Raw genomic sequence first — 19,965 nt, 5'->3', positions numbered from 1 at the left:
ACAAATTCTGTAAATTAATTTATCAATTATTAAAAAAATGTATTATTTGAATTCATTAATTATTCTTTACTGTATACAGAATTTAATTATACATAGGATTTACTTTAAGAATTATACGGCATAGAACAGGTGTTCAGCTGCTTTAGATTGCAAGTATCATAAAAATAACTAAGAATTATATTATGTATCATAATTATTTAATTTTTAATAAAAATAAAAATATTAATAATAATAATAACGTTCGCAGCTTAAATTAAAAAATTTGTAATAATATTTATATTGTCAAATAATTTTGTATTATTTAATAATGAAAATATTCAGTTATATAGTAATATACAATCAAAATCTGAAAATATTTGAATTTTAAAATAACCTTTGAAATAGTTTTTATATTTATCAACTTTCGTATATTTTATATTATATATTTAAAATATTGTAGTACCTTAGAGTATACAGTACTGTAGAATAAATAGTCATACTATTTTTAGTTTTATAGCAGAATGGATACTATATTTAAGCATTATTTTTTACCCATTAATAATTAAAGTCTATATATAATTATGGTACCGTTCTATAAAAATATCACATTCAATTTATTTAATTATATTTGTTTATATTTTATGATTTAAATAATATTATTCTACAAAATTTTAAATAATAATTGTTATATTTACACTGAATAGCCAATTTTTATTTATAATTTAAATTCAAATTAACTTGTATTTGAAATTATATTATAATTATAATGCTTAGAAGTAAATATAAATTATATATAAATAATATAAGAAATTTTTTATACATTATATAACTCGTTATTTTTATTGATTCGATATTAAAAACAGATTTATAATTGCAATTAACACGTTTGCATTTTTTTATTTTATTCTTGGAGAATAAAAATCTTAATTTATATTTCTATATTTATATTATTACTTCAATATTTAAATGTACTATTTTGAATACAATTAATGAAATAAATTGTTACATCGCACTGAATGTTAATTGGCATAATGCATGTTTTCTTCTATTTCTAATCATTTTATTATTCTTTAGTTACATGAGCTTTCACAAACATCTGTGTACGGGATATACGACTCAAATATATCGAAGGATAATTTTTCATTGCTCTGTTACAGCGGTAAGAAGCACTAGAAAAGAAAATGGCTTCGAGCGTCCCGAGCGTTCATCAAAGGAAATTTGGGCCGGCGCCGATCGCATCATTCGAGGATCTCTCGGACGAAGTCGAAAACGTAAATTTTTCTAAAGCCGGCCGATTTATCACTTTAAGCACAAGGGGAACGATTTTGGAAACAACATCAAATACATCCTTGGCAAACTTTGTATATCTTTTTGAGGGGAGATAATATATTAGCGGGTTTTTTCACCAATTTATACGTGTCCCTTAGAATGAAACTTTTATATAAGGCTTGCGTTCTTTTTTATTTTCTTTTTGTTTTTTGAACATTAATTATTGAATAGAATTTTAAAATCGAAATACATTTATTGATGCTCAAAAGTTTTAACTTTAATTTTAAAATGACTGCCGCTAAACATTCACGGCCTTTTACCGGATCTAAATTGATGCTTAAAATGTTCGATTAACACCGAATTATAAGTGTATAAAGTGAATAAGGTTTTAAAGACACATAATTACCAGAAGTAATTATAAATATATCATGAGTAGTTATTAAAAATCTTTCTAAAAAAATATATTTTGAATGCTATATTAAATCAAAATCAATACAAAAGCAGCAAAAATAGTAAAATCATTTTATTAATCCCTAATAGTGCAGTTATAATATTAATAAAATGCGAATATAAAGTTAGTTCATAAGAAACTTCAAAGCGATAGAAAATTTGTGTGATAAATTTAAAATTAAAATGATCGATCTAATAATAAGTTAAATTTATAAATGTACATTTTGAGTAATGAGATTAAATTTAATACTAATCAAAGACAAATCCTGTTACATACATTCGATCACAAGTAATCGTTCAAAAAGCTGTAACCGACAGAAAAGTTATTCTAACGCGATACAACGAAATGATGGAAAATATAAAACTTGGCTACCATAATTAGTTAAATATTCATAAAATCAACAAGTCTGTTCGCTCAATTGTAATTCCAAAAGGACACACGCTCTCGATGTCTATAATTAAACTCGACTCTCGTAGTAATAAGCCAAAGCCAATAGATAAAATATGATGGAAAGGGAAGGGACAAGCTAAGCATAATGAAATTATCAGCAAAAATAAAATTATGGATAATATTGAATAGGGAGGCGAAGCAGTGGCTCGGATGCCAGGTATCGTGGAGGTGACGACGCCAGTGACGGCAGGCTCTTTGAAAACCCCGAGCACACCGAGAATTGACATCAGTAGGGCGAGTAGCTCATCACATCATGACGACGACAGCAACTCCAGGGAGTCCACTCCGGAGAAGGAGCTTCTCGCAGGTATGTTGCCACCTACGTGTTCTGAATGTAATTAAGTCGCATTTCAGATCGGGAATGGAAATTCACTTGGTTAAAAGCTACTGCGTACCAATTTTACTTGGCTTTTATTGGTTCGATGTTGTTGTTGTTTCTGACAATCATTGTATTAAAAACGTTGCTTGAAAAATTTAAAGTGAAATGTTTACAGTGAAAAAATGCAATTCAAAACATTGAGTGAAAGACATTGGATGGTGAAGGCAATGGCTTTTTAAAATTTGCACTTCCAATATTATACTGCTTTTAACAACGTTCCAATGGAAAAGAATTTCGTTAACTATTTTCGATAGTTATGAATTATTTGTATAAATATGTTTGCTCTACATAGCTTTATTATTCTCATTCTACAAAAAATATATATTTTTTGTATATATATTTTTTATCGACACAAGAGTCGATAAAATTAATTTCCTATCATTTTCATAAATATTGAATATTAATTAATAATGAAATTTATTAACTATTAAATATATATCCTTTTATAATAAAATTTCGATGTTAATCTTAGTAGTTGCTTATTATATTATAACGTACGATTTGTTTCCAACGAGATCAAAATTGCCTCAAATTATAGTAGGCATTCAATTCCCTCAATAGTTTAGTTTATCTTAATTTCCTGAACATTAATAACATTAATAAGTTTGATAATTTATGATTGGTAAAATCGATCCTCTAATCTCTCGTTTTATTGATATATATAATATCGATACGTATTGGATAAGATTTTTTAATTAATTATGTAAGATTTTTTGATAAAGAAGATTAAAAAAAAATTGTTTTTACTGCAGATCAAAATACTTAATTATAAAAATACATATTAGTATTTACATTAAATTTAAATCTCAAATATTTGAAATGTTCACCTCCACTTGTTATGTCTGTGTATTTGATCATTTTAATCATGAAATGCATATTTGAATTTTACATTCAAAAGTAAAGTTTTATAATAAAGCAAAATAAAGAAAATTGGTTAGAGCACATTATTCATATTTAAATATTTGTTTTTCTGAATTTTCACATTTGATGTTGTAGTACAGATAATGTATATTTTTAGAATAATTTATCTTTATTATTAACCTATTTACTTTAATGCTATATTGAAATGACATTTATCTTTAAAATATACAGTATTATCCTATTGTATTACCTAGTGAAATTTATCTATTTCATAAACATTTGAGAACATTATTTTACAATATATATTTCCTTTAAAAAGAATATAAATAACTATAAAATTTAAAAACTTTATTCATGTATTATTTTATTTTTATATAAAATATTCATTATTGTCAAATGAACTAAATTCAAATGCATGTGTGTACATCAAGTGATGTACATAAAATGTATATAATTTATAATAATTACATCTTCCTGAAAATATGAAATAGTAATTTTACAGTCTCGTTTTCTATAATCGTATTATGACGTCATTAATTTTTAATAAAGAGTGCATTTTCTGTACCATATCCTTTGGTAATGGAAAATGAATGTTCTTTGTTAATTATGAATTATTATTTAATATAATTATATTGGAATTAATTGTACGATGCTGGTTAGTGTGAAAATATTTCCCCCTTTTAACGCATAATACAGTTTATGAAATATATACATATTTTTAACTTATATAAAGCATTAAAGTTTCATTTCTAAACACATAGCACATTGAATACTTCAAATATTTATTAATGTAAAATTGTTAAGTATATCTATAAAATAAAACTCAATTAGTATGTACATAACTTTTATCAACGTTGCAATGGATATGAAAAAGCATTACGGAAAACCATCCAGCAACTGGTGTTGGAATAATGCTTGGAATGCATAGGTACGGAGCCTCCAGAAGGTTGTACGCTACAGCTCGGCTACAAGGAAAACGCCCAAGAGTTGCGTTCGTCGACGGAGGAGCTCGACCTACAGGATCCAGTACACGAGCAGGATCAGAGACGTGACTCGAAACGACTCCGGAAGCGCGCCAAGGAAGTACACGACGGAACGCAGTCGGAGCACGGCTCGACCATCAAGGTGCAAACAGACCGCGAGAGGAAGGACAGTAATTGCAGCGAAATAATTCTACTGAATATCAGCGGCAGAACCTCTAGGCTGTCGTCTGTCGGCAGTCAGGGCTCTGGCGTCTCGGGTGGTGCCTTGTCCGTCGTATCCGCGAACTCCTCTAGGTTCGCTTTACTTCCAAATTATTAAAAACCTTTACCTATTTCAATGTATTTTGACGAAGTTGGTTAACAAATATCAAAAGATGAAGTTAATTTTGCAATAATATTTGAGTGTACGCAGGTATTAAATTTTCATTACAAAAGCATTAAGCCTCGAAATGTTGGAAGCGCTTATTTATCGCATTGATGTGTATTTCAATTTTAACAAAATATGCATAACTTGACTCGAGTGTCGACGGTTACATATCTTTCTTTTATAAAAGCCCTTTCTGAATGCACATTGTAATGCATATTTCTTTTACAAGCAATCTAATTTCTATGGACGTTCGAAGTAAACATATAATTGATAAAATAAGAAAGTAAGAGTAAAAGTAAAAATTGTAAGTTTTATTAAATGTATTTAGCTAAGCGAAAAAAAGTATAAAATGTGAACGAATTCCCTTAGCTGAAGTAATCGCAAAATCTCATCATTGTAAATCACGTGTCAACAGGTCACCAAGTCCACATAAATGTTTGCTAGAGACTTCGTTTTGCGGAAGTGTTTCCACTTTAGCGAACACTTTGATCGAGCCATCCAAGCCCGAAACGGATGATCTCGCCAAAATATTGTTGCAGCGAGAGGAGGACTCGACGAAGGCAATGATACCGGACAATGTTCGTGTGCCTATGGTTGGAGGTAATTTGAAACCAGATCCTTTGGATATGCCGAGGCGCCGGGGCCGTGAGGAGCGCAAAGAGATCTTCAAACGCGAGGTCGAGATCACTAAGAAGGTGCTCAAGAGAGTCAATATCGAGGTGAGATAGATTAAGTTTATTTTGTAATTGGCATTGATTTTGGCTTGGAATAGGAGCAAGGAGTATTGTTCGTTTGGTGTGCTTTGTCCAAGTGCAAATCCTTCAATATCTAATACTATTTATAAATTCTTATTATTATGATACGATAGTTTTAATATACATGCACACATGTATTCATGTAGTTTTAAATGCTATTTAGCTTGAATAATTGTATATTATATTAAGCAATTACAGATACTGCAAATGAATATTCAAATCGTTTAACTAAGTGCATAACTATAGGATGATTCAGTCTCTTTGGTATTATATTACAAAAGATAAGTCTAATGATTTTAATGGTTTAATGGTTGGATTCTACGATAAAAATTTATCCCTTATCATTTAGAAATATAAAAAATTGTATTGAATTCAGAATAACAACGGAATAATTACTGAAAATTATGCTTTAAATACATTTATATTTTACTTTACTTTATGCAAAAATTTTTAATTTATTTGAAAAATCTTTATAATCTACTTCAAATAAATTTTTTGCGATCTAATATTGACTTAAAATAACTATCTAATGAATATTTAATTAAAATATTTTTATTCATATCATTACAATCATTTCAATCTACGGTAGTGAAGAGCAGAATGTACTAAATATTAATTGATAATTTCTCGTGATAATTAAATAACTTGTTGAAATTTATTAATAAAAAATTAAACTCTTTCCATACTGAATTTGACTTACCTTCTTTATTTTTAAAAATTGCAGAATTTTAATAACCCCTTATTCTAACAATTGAAGTTCCTCTTATTCTACAATTGTTAAGATCTATATTTTACTCTCGTAAAATCTCGTAAAAATTTAATTTTATAAAAAAATTTAATTTTTATTTATAATCTATCATTTGAATTTTTAATATTAATGCTTGATATGTTGGTAATTATGATAATGATAGACATATGATTTTTAATTAAGATTTAGTTGCGTATATTACAAAAATAATAACAAAAATAATACAAAAACAAAAATAAAAACAAAAAAAAAAACAGCCTCTGGACAGTTAGTATTATTTTTTATAAATATTTGCAATGATATATTGTATTTAGATGTGCTTGAAAGCACACGACATACTTGCAGATAATACACTTTAAACTTTTAATGTACAGAAATGTGCAAATTTTTTTTTCAATCTCATATAGACTTATAATAAATTTAAAATCTTTAATCAATGTATATTTCGAATATATTTTTTATTGATGTTGAATTTGAAAATTTATTTATTTATCCTTTTTAACTAAGTAATATAAATTTGTATTTATTTTACAACGCAAAGAAAATCGAAACAGAAAAAAAATTTGTTTGAAATTAATATTTTTATAATAATACTTATACAAATAGAACAAGAAAATTATTTATATATAAAAATTGAAAGAAAAAACATCTTTTTAAATACAAATCAAATTCGAAACTAAAAAGCCTTTAACTGCTTCCTAATAATCGATGATTCCAGAAAATTTCTCCCACGAAAGTTTTGCAATTAAAACATAAATTTAATATAAAAAAGTAATTATTGGAAAATAAAAGAAATTGTTAAAAATTAATAAATTCCGAAGCTATGTAATTGTGTATGAAAAAACAGCATTAATATTTCAAATTCATAAGCTAATTTTCAAGACGAGAAAACGCAAATTGAAAATTTTCTACAATTATGAATTTCAAAATATAATTAACATCGACTGCAATATATAAAGCAATATTTTAGTTTCGTAACAACTTCTATGTGTTTATCTACTGATAACGTTTCCTTATATTTTACAGTATTTTATTATGATACATAAATTTTTATGATAATGGTATTATATAATATAGATACGTACTTTTATATGGAAAGAATATTAATACCTAATTAATATGAAAATCTTATAAATATAAAATCTAATGTTATTGAATAAGTGGATTAAAAACTCGTTAGTTGTTGATATTAATACATAGAGTAAAGTAATATTTTTATTATAAACGTAATTTTGTAGCTTTAGTATTATTAATGATTTTCTTCAGCTAATTATAATTTTAAAAATACAATGATATGTTTATCATAAATTTATTAGAATAATAATAATCTTAAAAAAATGCTTCTCTCTTACGCTTTAATCAGTTACAAACTCTATCTACTTTTCTATATTTTCTAGATATAAATATAGTATTTATTATAATATATTATTATATTATAACATTGATAAATGTAGCTTGATAAATATTAAAAATGCATTTATTTAAATCATCTAAAAACTCGGTGAACCATTTTAACTTATCAGAATATACATAAGTCGCAGAAATCAATATTTCGAATCCCTTATTTCCATCGACAGGTACCAATAATAAAACTACCAAAGCAGCCGGACGATGAGTCAAACAAGTCGGAAGTCCAAAAACCAGTGACTCTTGACTTAAATGACATGTACAAGACAAGATTAAATACATCGCCATCGCGCAGTGGCACTAGTAATATCAGCAGTGAAATTGTCGATAGTCCTAAACTTTCGAGGCACCAGAAGGTGAGAGATCTAGAGGGATCAAGAACACCCAGTCCATCTTCCGTATCAAGAAAGAGTAGCTTCGCTTCTCTGTTCAAGGTAGATATGCCAAGATGAATCAACATTATTTTGTTATATTATTTAAATGATAAATTCCTTATTCACATAAACATATTTTTGTATTAAGTACTTATACATGCTTGATTTATTTCTTGAAGAATTGTGTAAAAAGATTTAGCAAAATGCATTGGATTATACTTATTTATTTAGAATATGTTCAATTACATTTAAAAAGAAAAATTTGTAATTTGAATGATTCCTTCAAAGTTTGTAAAAATGTTTAATTAAATTTAAATAATATATTCCGAACCTTCGTTAGTAACGATAAGTAGATTTTTCATAAAGTGCCTTAGAATTTTACACATAAATATAGAAATAAATGACACATCAAATAATTTTTTCTATAATCCTAAATTTGCTTTCTATCGATTGCATCATAATGCTTTGAATATAATTAATAATATAAATAAAATATTTTTATAGATAATATTCTTGTAAATAGACAGATATTCTTGTAAAAATATTTTATTATTATAATAATAGAAGTGTTTAGGTTTAGTATTATTAAATTAATAAAATGCATATTATACGAAAAGTATAAAATATAATTTAAATACGATATTGATATAATTCTTTAAATTTGTATCCATAATCACAGAAAATTCTTAAATTATAAAATTTAGTAAATTTTATTTGAATAGCAATTTTTCTACACGCATTTTTCAATATCATAAATGATATTGAAATTATAAAAGAATAATATGTATGCATATTTTTATATAATTTTTAAATATCAATTCAATTATCAAAATTAAGCAAATAAATAAATAAATCATAAAATTAATAGATAGATATATATAATGTTTTTTATATAAATGTTATATATATATATATATATATATATATATATACATGTATTCGTAAATTATCTATATGTATATGATTAAATAATTTTTTTTAAAGTAATTGATGAAATAAAATATAATTTATTAGTTTATAAATATGCAATATTTAATTTTTCATCTTCTAACTTTTTCATGGCATTCTATTTTTAATGATATTTGCATCATACTCTACAATGAGAAAAAATTGTAATTTATTGATTTGAGTTAAAAATAACTCAGATCTAGTAAAAAATAAACCATGATTTTCACTCTTTTTCGTTGGGTAAAAATTTCCAAAGTAAAATATTGACTCGTAGACTCTCTATTTAAATACAATGGAATTATATTTCTTTTCAGATTCAACAAGTTATAAATATAATCTTTAACTTAGACGGAAAAATATATTTTTGTAAAGTATTTTCCATTGATTTAGAAAACTACTGATAAATGTTTACGAATTTTGAAGTATTTTATTACTTTTATATTGGAGTATGTAATATTAATTGTTTTTATTTCGTTAAATTTCATATAAATAATTCGAAAATTGAATAATTTGTATTAAACATCGTACTAATACGTTCAAAATATAGTATATACATACACACGCACGCGCGCGCGCGCGCACGCACACACACACACACACACACACACACACACACACACACACACATATATATATATATCCGTAAAAATAGGTATTGTTGGCGTATTTAAGCTGATGTATAATAATTTGTTGTAATAGATTTGTTGAATATCATTTAATTCATAATGTATATTATTAATTAAAATAAATTTGAAATAATCTAATATTTTTAGTTTTATTCTAAATATGATAAAGTTTAACCTTCATAAATAATTGAAAAAGGTAAGCATTAAAGTTCGCTTGCTTATCAAATTCAAGTAAAATGCTCGATCATTGAATCCTTAAGTATTCCTCTAAAATTTTGCAAAAACTGAAAACAAATTTGATGTTCATCGTTATAAAAAAAAAGACAGATACATATGTAATGTAAAAACAAACTAATGCATTACACATCACGTACATACTTTCAATTATCATGGTAGTAAAAAATACATTAACATTTGTATGCATAAATAATCAATTATATTCAATTTTGTTTTAGCTGTTAAATGTATTTAAATTTGGTTTACGTAAAATTACTTAAAATACTGCACAAACAAATGTTTGCCTTATTATTATCATTTTAACTATATAAATATATTAACGATATATATATAAATTAAAAAATGGAGAGATGTTTTGATAAAAATATACAACCAGCTATTAAATTCATATTATGAATTAGATTATTAAATTATGATTTTTAAAAAAGTTTAAAAATTTATGAAATCAATAATTGCTTACCATTTAATAAAATTAGAAAAATCTGTTAACCCTGATACAAAGACCAGATTTTCGCGAATGTTTGATTGCAATAATTACTTTTATTGTAACCAACTTAAATTTATAAATAACGGATTTATTTATAGTTTATATCAATATATTCGTATTAGATTAATTCGATGAATATTTAACAATATTTGAACAAATTTATAATTTGATAACATTAATAAAAGTAATAGTATAATGTTTTCTAAAATATATTCATATTAATATAAAAATTTATAACAATAATTTAAAGTGAATATTTAAAAACTCGATTCATATATTTATATTTTTCTAATTAATAAAAGCGTTCAACAAGATTTTCGTACATTATTCATTTTTAAATATGTCAAAAACCTTTTAAACTTTGTAATGCATAAATTTTAGTTGTATGGAATAGAATATTAATCGTGTTAAATTAGAATCTACAATGTCAATTACGTTTTGTGCACAAAATCAATCATCACAACATATTGTATGTATTAACTATGTATATTTTTAATGTTTTGCACTTTGGACATTACTCACTGAATGTTAGGAGTAGTATTATTATTTAATAGCACGAACACTTTTATACGTGAAGATATCAATATATTTAATTATATTAATATGTTGAATATTATTTTTAAAAATAATGTTTGAAATATAAAAATAATTACAAACTAATTAATATTTGTATTCTACTTTGCACGTTCGGCTGTTCTATTTTAGTAAAATTTACCCATATAGGACAATTGATGAAGCTTTATATATAGAGTTTTACAGTACATTGTAATAATTGAATAATAATATATAATATTTATGAAATATACAAAATTTTGTTAATTTTTTAATTTTTAAAAATGCATTTTTTAAATAAATAATGATTAATCTATTTGAATATTATACACTCACGTGCGCACACACGCACATATGTATCATTTGGCCATTTAGAAATCTATTACGTTATTACTTGTTATCGATTTTACGATTAATATTGTAATTATAAAAATGAAAAATGATTCTAAATGACAAAAATTATTTAATTTTCAAATAATTCAGTTGTTTATTTATGTCCTAAGTATTGAGTTTAATATTATAAAATATTGTTACATCTAATTTTTCTATATTACAAAATTAGTCATTTAACATTTGACTTAATTAAGCAATGTAATTGACGCTTTTACTATTATATTTCTTGTATATGATATAAATATTTTTATTTAATACCGTTTTGAAGTCTAGGACAGGAATTAATTGGCCTTTCTTAAAACGAAGAACTTTCATTATTACAATGTATTATAGAATGTAATAAGGCATTTCGTACAATTAGAAAATGTGTGAATTTCGCATGAAGCAAATGGCGTACGGAAGTAAAAAATTATCTCCTACGCACTTTTCTTTAGTACCGATGGTAATTTCTAATCTAATAAAGTTCGATCTCCTTTTTTAAAACTTGCAAATAAAATGACAAACCGAAAAGAGCCGAATCGACGACACCAGCATCCAGAGCCAGGATTCGCCGACGTCGAGTTCCCGGCGCACGAGCCTCGCTAATAGACTTAAGGACACGGCAGAGAGTCTACGCAGCCGTTCTAAGAGTAGGGAGGGTCCGAGTTCGAGCGAAAAGTCTCCGAGTGGTAGACGACCCGAGTCCAGAGGCAGATCTGGTAGTGGCGTATTCTCTTCCACGCTCAGCCTTTTTAAGAAACGCGAGAGAAAAAAGAGCGGCGACGAGAGCACCGGAACTCCAGATACTCTGGATGACGCACAAGGGAACCTCAACAGCATTGGTTGCGTTGAATTCGCCTACAATAAAAAAAACACGGTAATTATTGCAATTCCCTACCTTAATTTCTAAAACTTTCGATAATTATTAACATTGCAGAATGTGAGAACAGTACTTTTGATAATACGTAATAAATAATAAATTAATTGGTAAACGCGATAAAAGAGAGGCGAGATTATTATATTACGTGCCTTACGGGCATTTTGGGCTCTATAATCACATTTCGAGCCTTTATAATCACAAATAATGTTTGATTCAAGTTTTTATTCTACCCACAACACGGCATACTTCCAAAAAAATAAAATAAAACGACAACAAAATTTTAATTCAATATTTCTTTAGAGCGCACATTTAATGTACAAGGAAGTTTTATCAATAACGAATAATTGACGCGATGTACTTTCAGAATTTAGCAATATATCAAATCTTAATGATTTCATACCTTCATAATCCTAATTTGCAAATGATTCGATAGCCAACACGGCGAAGTCGGAAAGAAGACGTGATTTTTATAAGTCTGTATGGAGATAACGACGAATTCAGGAATCAAAAGGAACCCGCGTTGGCCGTAGAGAGCATCGAGATTCCCCTGGATGATCCGACAAATTTCGTCGATGAGAATGATGTGTCTAGCCCACAGCAGACCTCGGTAAATATCGTCTGCACCGATGCCACTATCGAGCATCATCGAAGATCGGTAAGTCATTTTACGAAAGATCAGATGAAGTACATTACTACATTATACAGGTGTTTTAAAAAATTGTATCGAGGAGTAATTTTTTGTAAATTACTTTGTATGCGAATCGAAACATTACCATATAAGTTTCTATGATCTCGTGCGAAAATAGCCATTTAATTATTAAAATATTTAATTATTAAAAATTTCATAAATTATTTATCTACAATTTATATATATATATATATATATATATATATATATATATATATATATATACATAATGTGTATATTAATTATTTGAATCGCAATGACAGAGGAGAAACGAAAGGAGAAACAGAGAGAGTGCGAGAATTTCATCGTCGTCGGGCGACAGTATGAAAATGCCAGAGTGTAATTTCATGGATTCGCAAATGGATGAGAGCACGGATTTAATAATAAAATCTAATGATATACAAGACTCCGCAGGTTTTAGGTAAAATAATAGATGATTTTTTAAAACTTTTTTTACTCTATATTATTTCGTGGATGCATTAAACATAATGGAAAATTTTATTTCTCTCCATTTATTTAGTTCAATTCAGCCATTTTTACTACTAATAATTTTTGTAAAATAAATATATGTTTAGATATTATATTTTTACCTTTACAAAGATTATATTCATCAGACATTACCTTTATATTTCAATATATATAATAGTGAAATAGTTTGGTAAATCCTTTATTGTTCTATAAAAATTAATTTCTTTATGAATTTTTTTTTTTTTTTTTTTTTTTTTTTATCCAATGTATGCTGATAAATATTAATGACTAAATTATATCAAAAAAAGAAACAGTATTTTTCATAATTTTCTGTATTTTATATGTTAAAAAACAATTAGCCTATGTATATGTATATAAATATGTAATACTAAATATTCGAATAATATGTGTAGTAAGTTGACAATAATTTGTTTAATCTCCATAAATGCCATTACATTGAAATTGATAAATTAAGATTAATTTGTTGGCAAATATAAAGCGAAGAAAAAATTAATATTTAATATTCTTGTAATTATATGAACTCGTGAAACGAAACTTAGTATATTGTCAATTTAATAAAATCACAAATGTATTTGTGAAAAATCTGTAATTTATTTATCGCTGCATCAATATGAATCATAACTCCATTTTTGTGGTTCCAGTCGATTGCCGTATGAGGAGATATTTTAGTGTTTCTTGTTATTTCGATATCAAAAATAACGTTGGTATTCTTTATATAAATGTATAGTAGATGGAACAATGATGTAATTGTGCAATTATGAATCGGCGATTGACTTTATTAGTGGCAACATTTTTGGTTTTTCTGATATTCTTGATTTTTTTGCCTTTCTTAATAGGAAATGTTCGGAGTGCCCTTTTCCTTTTTCCCTTTTTTCTTTTTTGTTTATATTCAAATTTAAATGCATATACATACATTATTATTACAAGCACTGAATAATAAAAACTAACATATCTGTTATCTGTAATCAATAATTGATTTGTAATCTCATGGCAAAACAGAATTATTTTTCAAATAAAATAACGTATAATTTGTTCAAATAAATAACATAATCCTCTTTAAAGTTATCAACCACCTTCGGAGAATAGAGATGATGCAAGAAATCAAAGAATGTCCACGAGTTCGTCGAGAGACTCGATTTGTAAAAAGCCAGATATCGTCAAACCTGAGCGTAAAAGCAAAAAGCACTCAAATTCTTCCGCAACGAAGTCTACGTCGCAGACTTCGCACCTATCATCAAAAATTGAAGTAAACGGCAAAATCTCGGATTCCGTGACTGACAAAGAAAATCCAAAGAACGAATTATTTTTACCGGAAAATTCATTGTCCAAAACGCCAAGTGTGAACTCCGATCTCGATCATAACAGTTCTGAATCGGAGCGCGATTCCGAAATTGATTTTATCAGGAATAAAGCAGAAAAGGGTATGAAAGAATTACCGGACGAGAGAAAAGGACTATGCTACGATGAAAGTTTCGAGGAGGATTTGCCTTACGTGCCAACGACACTGCCCTTAGAGAAAAGTGTTGCTATACCGATGCTCCCTGTCAAACAAAGACTTCAAGACGTTAGGTAATTGTACTTTGAGATAATTAGTTGAGAGATATAGCTTGGTATTATTATGCTAAACATTTTTTTTCTACTTTTAAACTAATTGATTGGAAAAATAATATGTCACTTTTAATTAATGAAGAATCAATTAATGAGATATAGCTATGGAATAATTGTTATATTTAGTTATTTCAAATTGTTTTTATAATTACAGTGAGCACTCGTTTCACAGAATCGGATTTTTAACATTGAGTTAAAAAATTGTTTTTGTCATATCAAATTCAATATCTGTTTATAGAGTTCCTAGCTCGAAATAAATGATTATCAATTTTTAGGACGACGCCGATCGAAAGGCCACGATCAACGACGCCGATTAATCCAACGCTGCTGGATGAGTTCATAATGCACACGTCGCACGATGATCAGCAGCGCTACGTTGACAAGATGAAGATTTGCTTGCCGCGAGAGGACAGCTTCAAATTAAAGTCACCCCATAGACCTCCAGGCCACAATAGCTTCAGTGAGTTCGCTGGACGTGTCTCGGCTGCGAGCCGCGGATTAGGGTTCACCAAGTCCCCGAGTCCACCGCCATTACCACCACGTGCCCCCACGACAGTTCTAACGACAGTGTCGGCACGCGGGGCCAGACCAGTCAATTGGATAAACTTCGAGGAAATACCAGAAAAGCGGAAACCGGCAAAGAGAATACAGACGATACCAAGGCTCGAAGAGAATCCAAGAATCCACTCGCAAACCGGTGCTGCTAATGTGGTAAGATCATCGGTACCTTGATCTCTATTTATTCTATTTATCTTTACATGCTGCTAAGAAAGTTCGATCCGTTCGATGTAATATTCGATCTTACGGCTAAAACTGCGTAGCTTTACACTGCATATCATTTTTAGTTATAGATATTGAGCGAAATTTATGAACAGCTTTCTTTATATTTAGGAGAAATAAGTGGAGAAATAATATATGAGTTTATGTTGAACTATATGAATTTGGCATATAAAATTCGCATGTGTGTTTATCTTATATATATTTTTTTTTTTTTTTTTTTTTTATTTAATCATCATTGATTAACTACAATTTTCAAATTGTTACGCACCTTTGTATCTTATCGTATGTATATTTTTTTTTTTTATTTTTTTTTTTTTTTTTTTTTTTTTTATTTAATCATCATTGATTAACTACAATTTTCAAATTGTTACGCACCTTTGTATCTTATCGTATGTATAATCACAATTTATCTAAATACTAATTCGCTCAAATTAATAGAGAATAAAATGATCATTAAAAAAAAAAAATAAAAGATAAGAAAAAAGCATGAAATATACACTAGCTTGTGCATTTAAACACTTCCATTCGTTCATCAATTTTATTAATTATTTTATAATTTTTTTTTGTTTAATCATAATAAAGTTTAAGAAGCTACGAAAACAATTCTAGAAAATTTAGTTTCATTTCTAAAATAATCTTTATTTCAACGTGTAAATAACATTCGTTTATAACTCAAAAAATTTTGCGAAATATTGGGCCAAATCCCCATAGAAGCAGAGTAAGAAGCAGAAATATTTAAAGAAAGTGGCACCGTCACACGAGTGTCCATTTGCTTTAATAGCTAAATCACTATTCCAAATATATTCTACTTTCAAACCATAGGCCCAATACAGCTATGTGCAACCAGAAGAATGTAGGTGTGAGTGCCACGAGAAGTCGCGGCGGGCCTCGATGCAACGCGATGGCACAGACTCGACGAGAGAATCCTCGCTGTCCTGCAGCGCAAATGCCAGGAGCGTCGCCAACGCCGAGAGTAGCGGCAACGGCGTCTGCAACGGGGAAAATTGCCCCGCAAGCTCTGATCGCAGCAATGTTGTCAGGTAAAGAGTACGCAACGGATCTTGTCCATTTTTCATGAGGAACAATGTGTAAACATAATCTTTGCTACTAAATTATAAGAGCATATGAGTCACACATCTATATCGATTACGAGCAGTCCGGCGACACGTAATTGTTTATTCGTTACTCTCGCATGTCTTGAGAAGTGAACTCTGACCTGCGGCGCAGTCTTCACATGTCCTTGTATTGAACTAAATTCCATGCAAAAAAAAAAAAAATAAATAAATAAAGCAATGTATATTGTAAAGACGAATGTTTGAAGACTCGCCAATGCTAGCAAATGTAGAATTTAAGGGTTGAAAATATTTTTAAGCATCAAGACTATTATTGAACTATCCAATCCATTAGTATTCTTAACATAATCTATAATTTATATTAATGCGCATTTTTATAAATTCTATATTTCGTATAGAATAACAATAAGAATTTGACAAAAAGCATTGAGAGATATTTAGTCAAATATCTTTGATTTTGTTTTTTTTTTTATTTTTTTTTTTCTACAACTTATAGTTCATTTCTGTGTTAATTTGTTTAATAATTTCTTAAACATTTTTTCTTATTTCGCTGAACTTTTTATAATACAGATATTTTATTGCAAATTTATCTAAAATCTTACAATAAATTTAATACTAAAATTCATTTAACAATTTGTATTAAACGTTGATGTTATCGATTTTCCTTTGCCATAATGAATACTTAATGAAATTAATATTACATCTAGCAGTCTGGATTTTTACAACTTTTAGCAGGATCTTGCTTTTAGTTTAAAACGTACGTACAATAAATAATAAACCGTGTGCGAATCTATGCTATAGATTATGAAAATGCAGGTCGTTTTATGTAGATTTCTTTCATTCGATGTCTTATAGCTTTAATTATTATAACAGTAAGTTCAACATTACAAATTGCACTTACTAATTATATATTAAAAATTCTGCATTATTAAATTACTTTTCTAATCTATTTCTGACATTTTGTTTACAATATACTTTCTATTTATTATTTCATGTGTGAAATTAAAAGAAAAATCTTATTTCACGCTTTCTTTAATTGTACAAGAGAAAAGACGTATAATTCTTTATAAATACGTTCTATTATTTCATAGATCGATAAATAGTTTTAACATTATAAATATTGATACAACAGTTTTTCATACAATTTTTTATTTTACCTATATCTTGGTAATGGTCTATTAGAAAAATCTATATAATATATGATTTGTTGCATGTTAATTAAATGAATCGTAAGACTAAAATATAATGCACTGCATGTTTTATATGGGAACATTATTTTCAAAATTGAATGTTCTATAAAATATATTTATATATATACTATAAATTTACTATATATACTATATACTATATATTTATATATATATATATATATAGTACAAAATAGTTATTGATAAAAGTGTATTTATAGAATCGTGAATATTCATTTAGTTGTTTAGTTTTAGTTTCATTGATCGAAAATATACGAATGAATGACAAAGTGGTAAAACTTAAAAATACTCGTATAATAAAACGAGATTTTTTCCCTGTTGCATATAACTAAGGAGAACTCCATCTTATTATTGTAAGTAATATAATTTAGTAATTTCTCAAGTATTATAAATAAAAACAATATTCATTATTTCGGCTTCTTTCATCATGCACTTGATAGTTAGTTTTCTCATAATTTAATTCATTCATGCATTTTGGGATCTTTATTAATAATAATGAAAAAACACATCAAATGTCAAAAAGACAATATATAATAGATGCTTATAAAAAGTAGTATAAATTATCATTTAAATATTTTAAGTTATCCTTGATTAATTTAATTCATATTTATTTTTACCTATAAACGTTATAATTAATTTGCATTTAAGATATATATTACATTTATATAAACGTATTATTAATAGAGATTCTGAGTATAGTTATGTTCATATATCACACAGCCATGAAGAAATAAGTTTTAAAAAATATAGTCAATGTAACAGCTATCAAACATTTAGTACTGCCAGTAGAGTCTATCAGTACAAATAAAATTAACGGACGTCAATAAACTAACAACAACTACAATGATTTGAGTCAGAACTTAAAAAGAAGTAACACTTGATGAAAAATGGTAAAGGTCTCTTGCCAATGTTCCATGTAGTATGCGACAACCAAGGGCACATGCGGGGTGGGGTGGGGGGGATATATCGTGTACGAATCTCTGGTGATTTAGTAGAAATTTGTTTCTGTATTTCCAGTGACAACAGCTCGTCCCAGCCAAATCGCAACATCTTGTACATGTCACGAGGACATGCACATAATCGACATGACAACAACGCAAGTATCAAACCCTTCGCGATGGACCTCGACGTAAGCTCAAATAGATCTAGCATCATATCTCAAGAAGAGACTGAGGATGAACATGTGTAAGAATTTAAGGGTTTAATAATCCTTTGTATAATTGTTGAAGTCGAGTCGCTACTCGGATTACCGAGCGATCATGATAAAAGTCATCATTTTAGAATCACTCGGGATCATGAATTATTTGGTTGTCAGAGGCCCTTATAGATATGAATATAATATTGACCTGAAGTAATTTTGTAATGCAATAATTTAACTTATAATTAGTATGTCCTGTAGGCTAATAGCAAAAAGATTCATCTTTTAATTTTGTCTGTATGTCTTAATCATTGAAAACAATTTTTTATATATTCCTTCATAGACCATTTTTTTTATTTGTCATGCAGCTTCTCATTTCAATCTTATTGGCAATCTCGTTGCGATTACTGTGATTGACTGATATGTCATTTTCCCACAACTAAGGACAAAAACAATAACAATGACAAATATTAAGAGCGTTTGTACACTGAATTATCGATTAATTTTGCAGTCGCTGCAAAATACTAAATTCGTATATTCGAGAAACTTATTTCGTTTCTTCATTCAAAAACTGATTTTTAAAAGATATGAATACTTTTGTAAAAGTTTAAAGGCCATCAAAATTATTGAAGCTGGTTTGTTAATTGAAGACTAATGAATAAAGAAATGTGATATAATTTGTATACAGAATACAATGAAACACATAAATATTTTTTCAGCTTGATTCTAAACGTCACGACTATTTTGCAAATTATAATGTGAAAAAGGCGTCTTGTTTTCATAAAATAATTTATTAACGGATATAAAATAATCTATTGCAATTGACAATATTACTAATAATATGAGATTTTAAGAT

At 27.4% G+C, this 19,965-nt stretch overlaps 1 protein-coding gene across 1 annotated transcript in view; it reads left to right on the top strand.

The window, feature by feature from the left end:
- Window positions 1-19,286, top strand: part of LOC105368352 (uncharacterized) — a 39,721-nt gene extending 20,435 nt beyond the window's left edge. Inside the window, exons 2-13 of the mRNA XM_011507356.1 lie at window positions 1,137-1,250; window positions 2,279-2,456; window positions 4,318-4,666; window positions 5,155-5,458; window positions 7,820-8,083; window positions 11,778-12,122; window positions 12,559-12,780; window positions 13,077-13,234; window positions 14,365-14,871; window positions 15,186-15,618; window positions 16,513-16,730; window positions 18,848-19,286. Coding sequence (XP_011505658.1) covers window positions 1,161-1,250; window positions 2,279-2,456; window positions 4,318-4,666; window positions 5,155-5,458; window positions 7,820-8,083; window positions 11,778-12,122; window positions 12,559-12,780; window positions 13,077-13,234; window positions 14,365-14,871; window positions 15,186-15,618; window positions 16,513-16,730; window positions 18,848-19,160 — 3,381 coding nt within the window. The 5' untranslated portion in view covers window positions 1,137-1,160 and the 3' untranslated portion in view covers window positions 19,161-19,286. The remainder of the gene's footprint in view (window positions 1-1,136; window positions 1,251-2,278; window positions 2,457-4,317; window positions 4,667-5,154; window positions 5,459-7,819; window positions 8,084-11,777; window positions 12,123-12,558; window positions 12,781-13,076; window positions 13,235-14,364; window positions 14,872-15,185; window positions 15,619-16,512; window positions 16,731-18,847) is intronic.
- The last annotated feature ends 679 nt before the right edge of the window (window positions 19,287-19,965 follow it).

This window comes from Ceratosolen solmsi, unplaced genomic scaffold, assembly GCF_000503995.2.
Source record: "Ceratosolen solmsi marchali unplaced genomic scaffold, CerSol_1.0 scaffold6, whole genome shotgun sequence".
Lineage (NCBI taxonomy): Eukaryota > Metazoa > Arthropoda > Insecta > Hymenoptera > Agaonidae > Ceratosolen > Ceratosolen solmsi.
The sequence above is the reverse complement of the archived record's forward strand: the minus strand, read 5'-3'. Positions and strand labels throughout refer to the sequence as shown.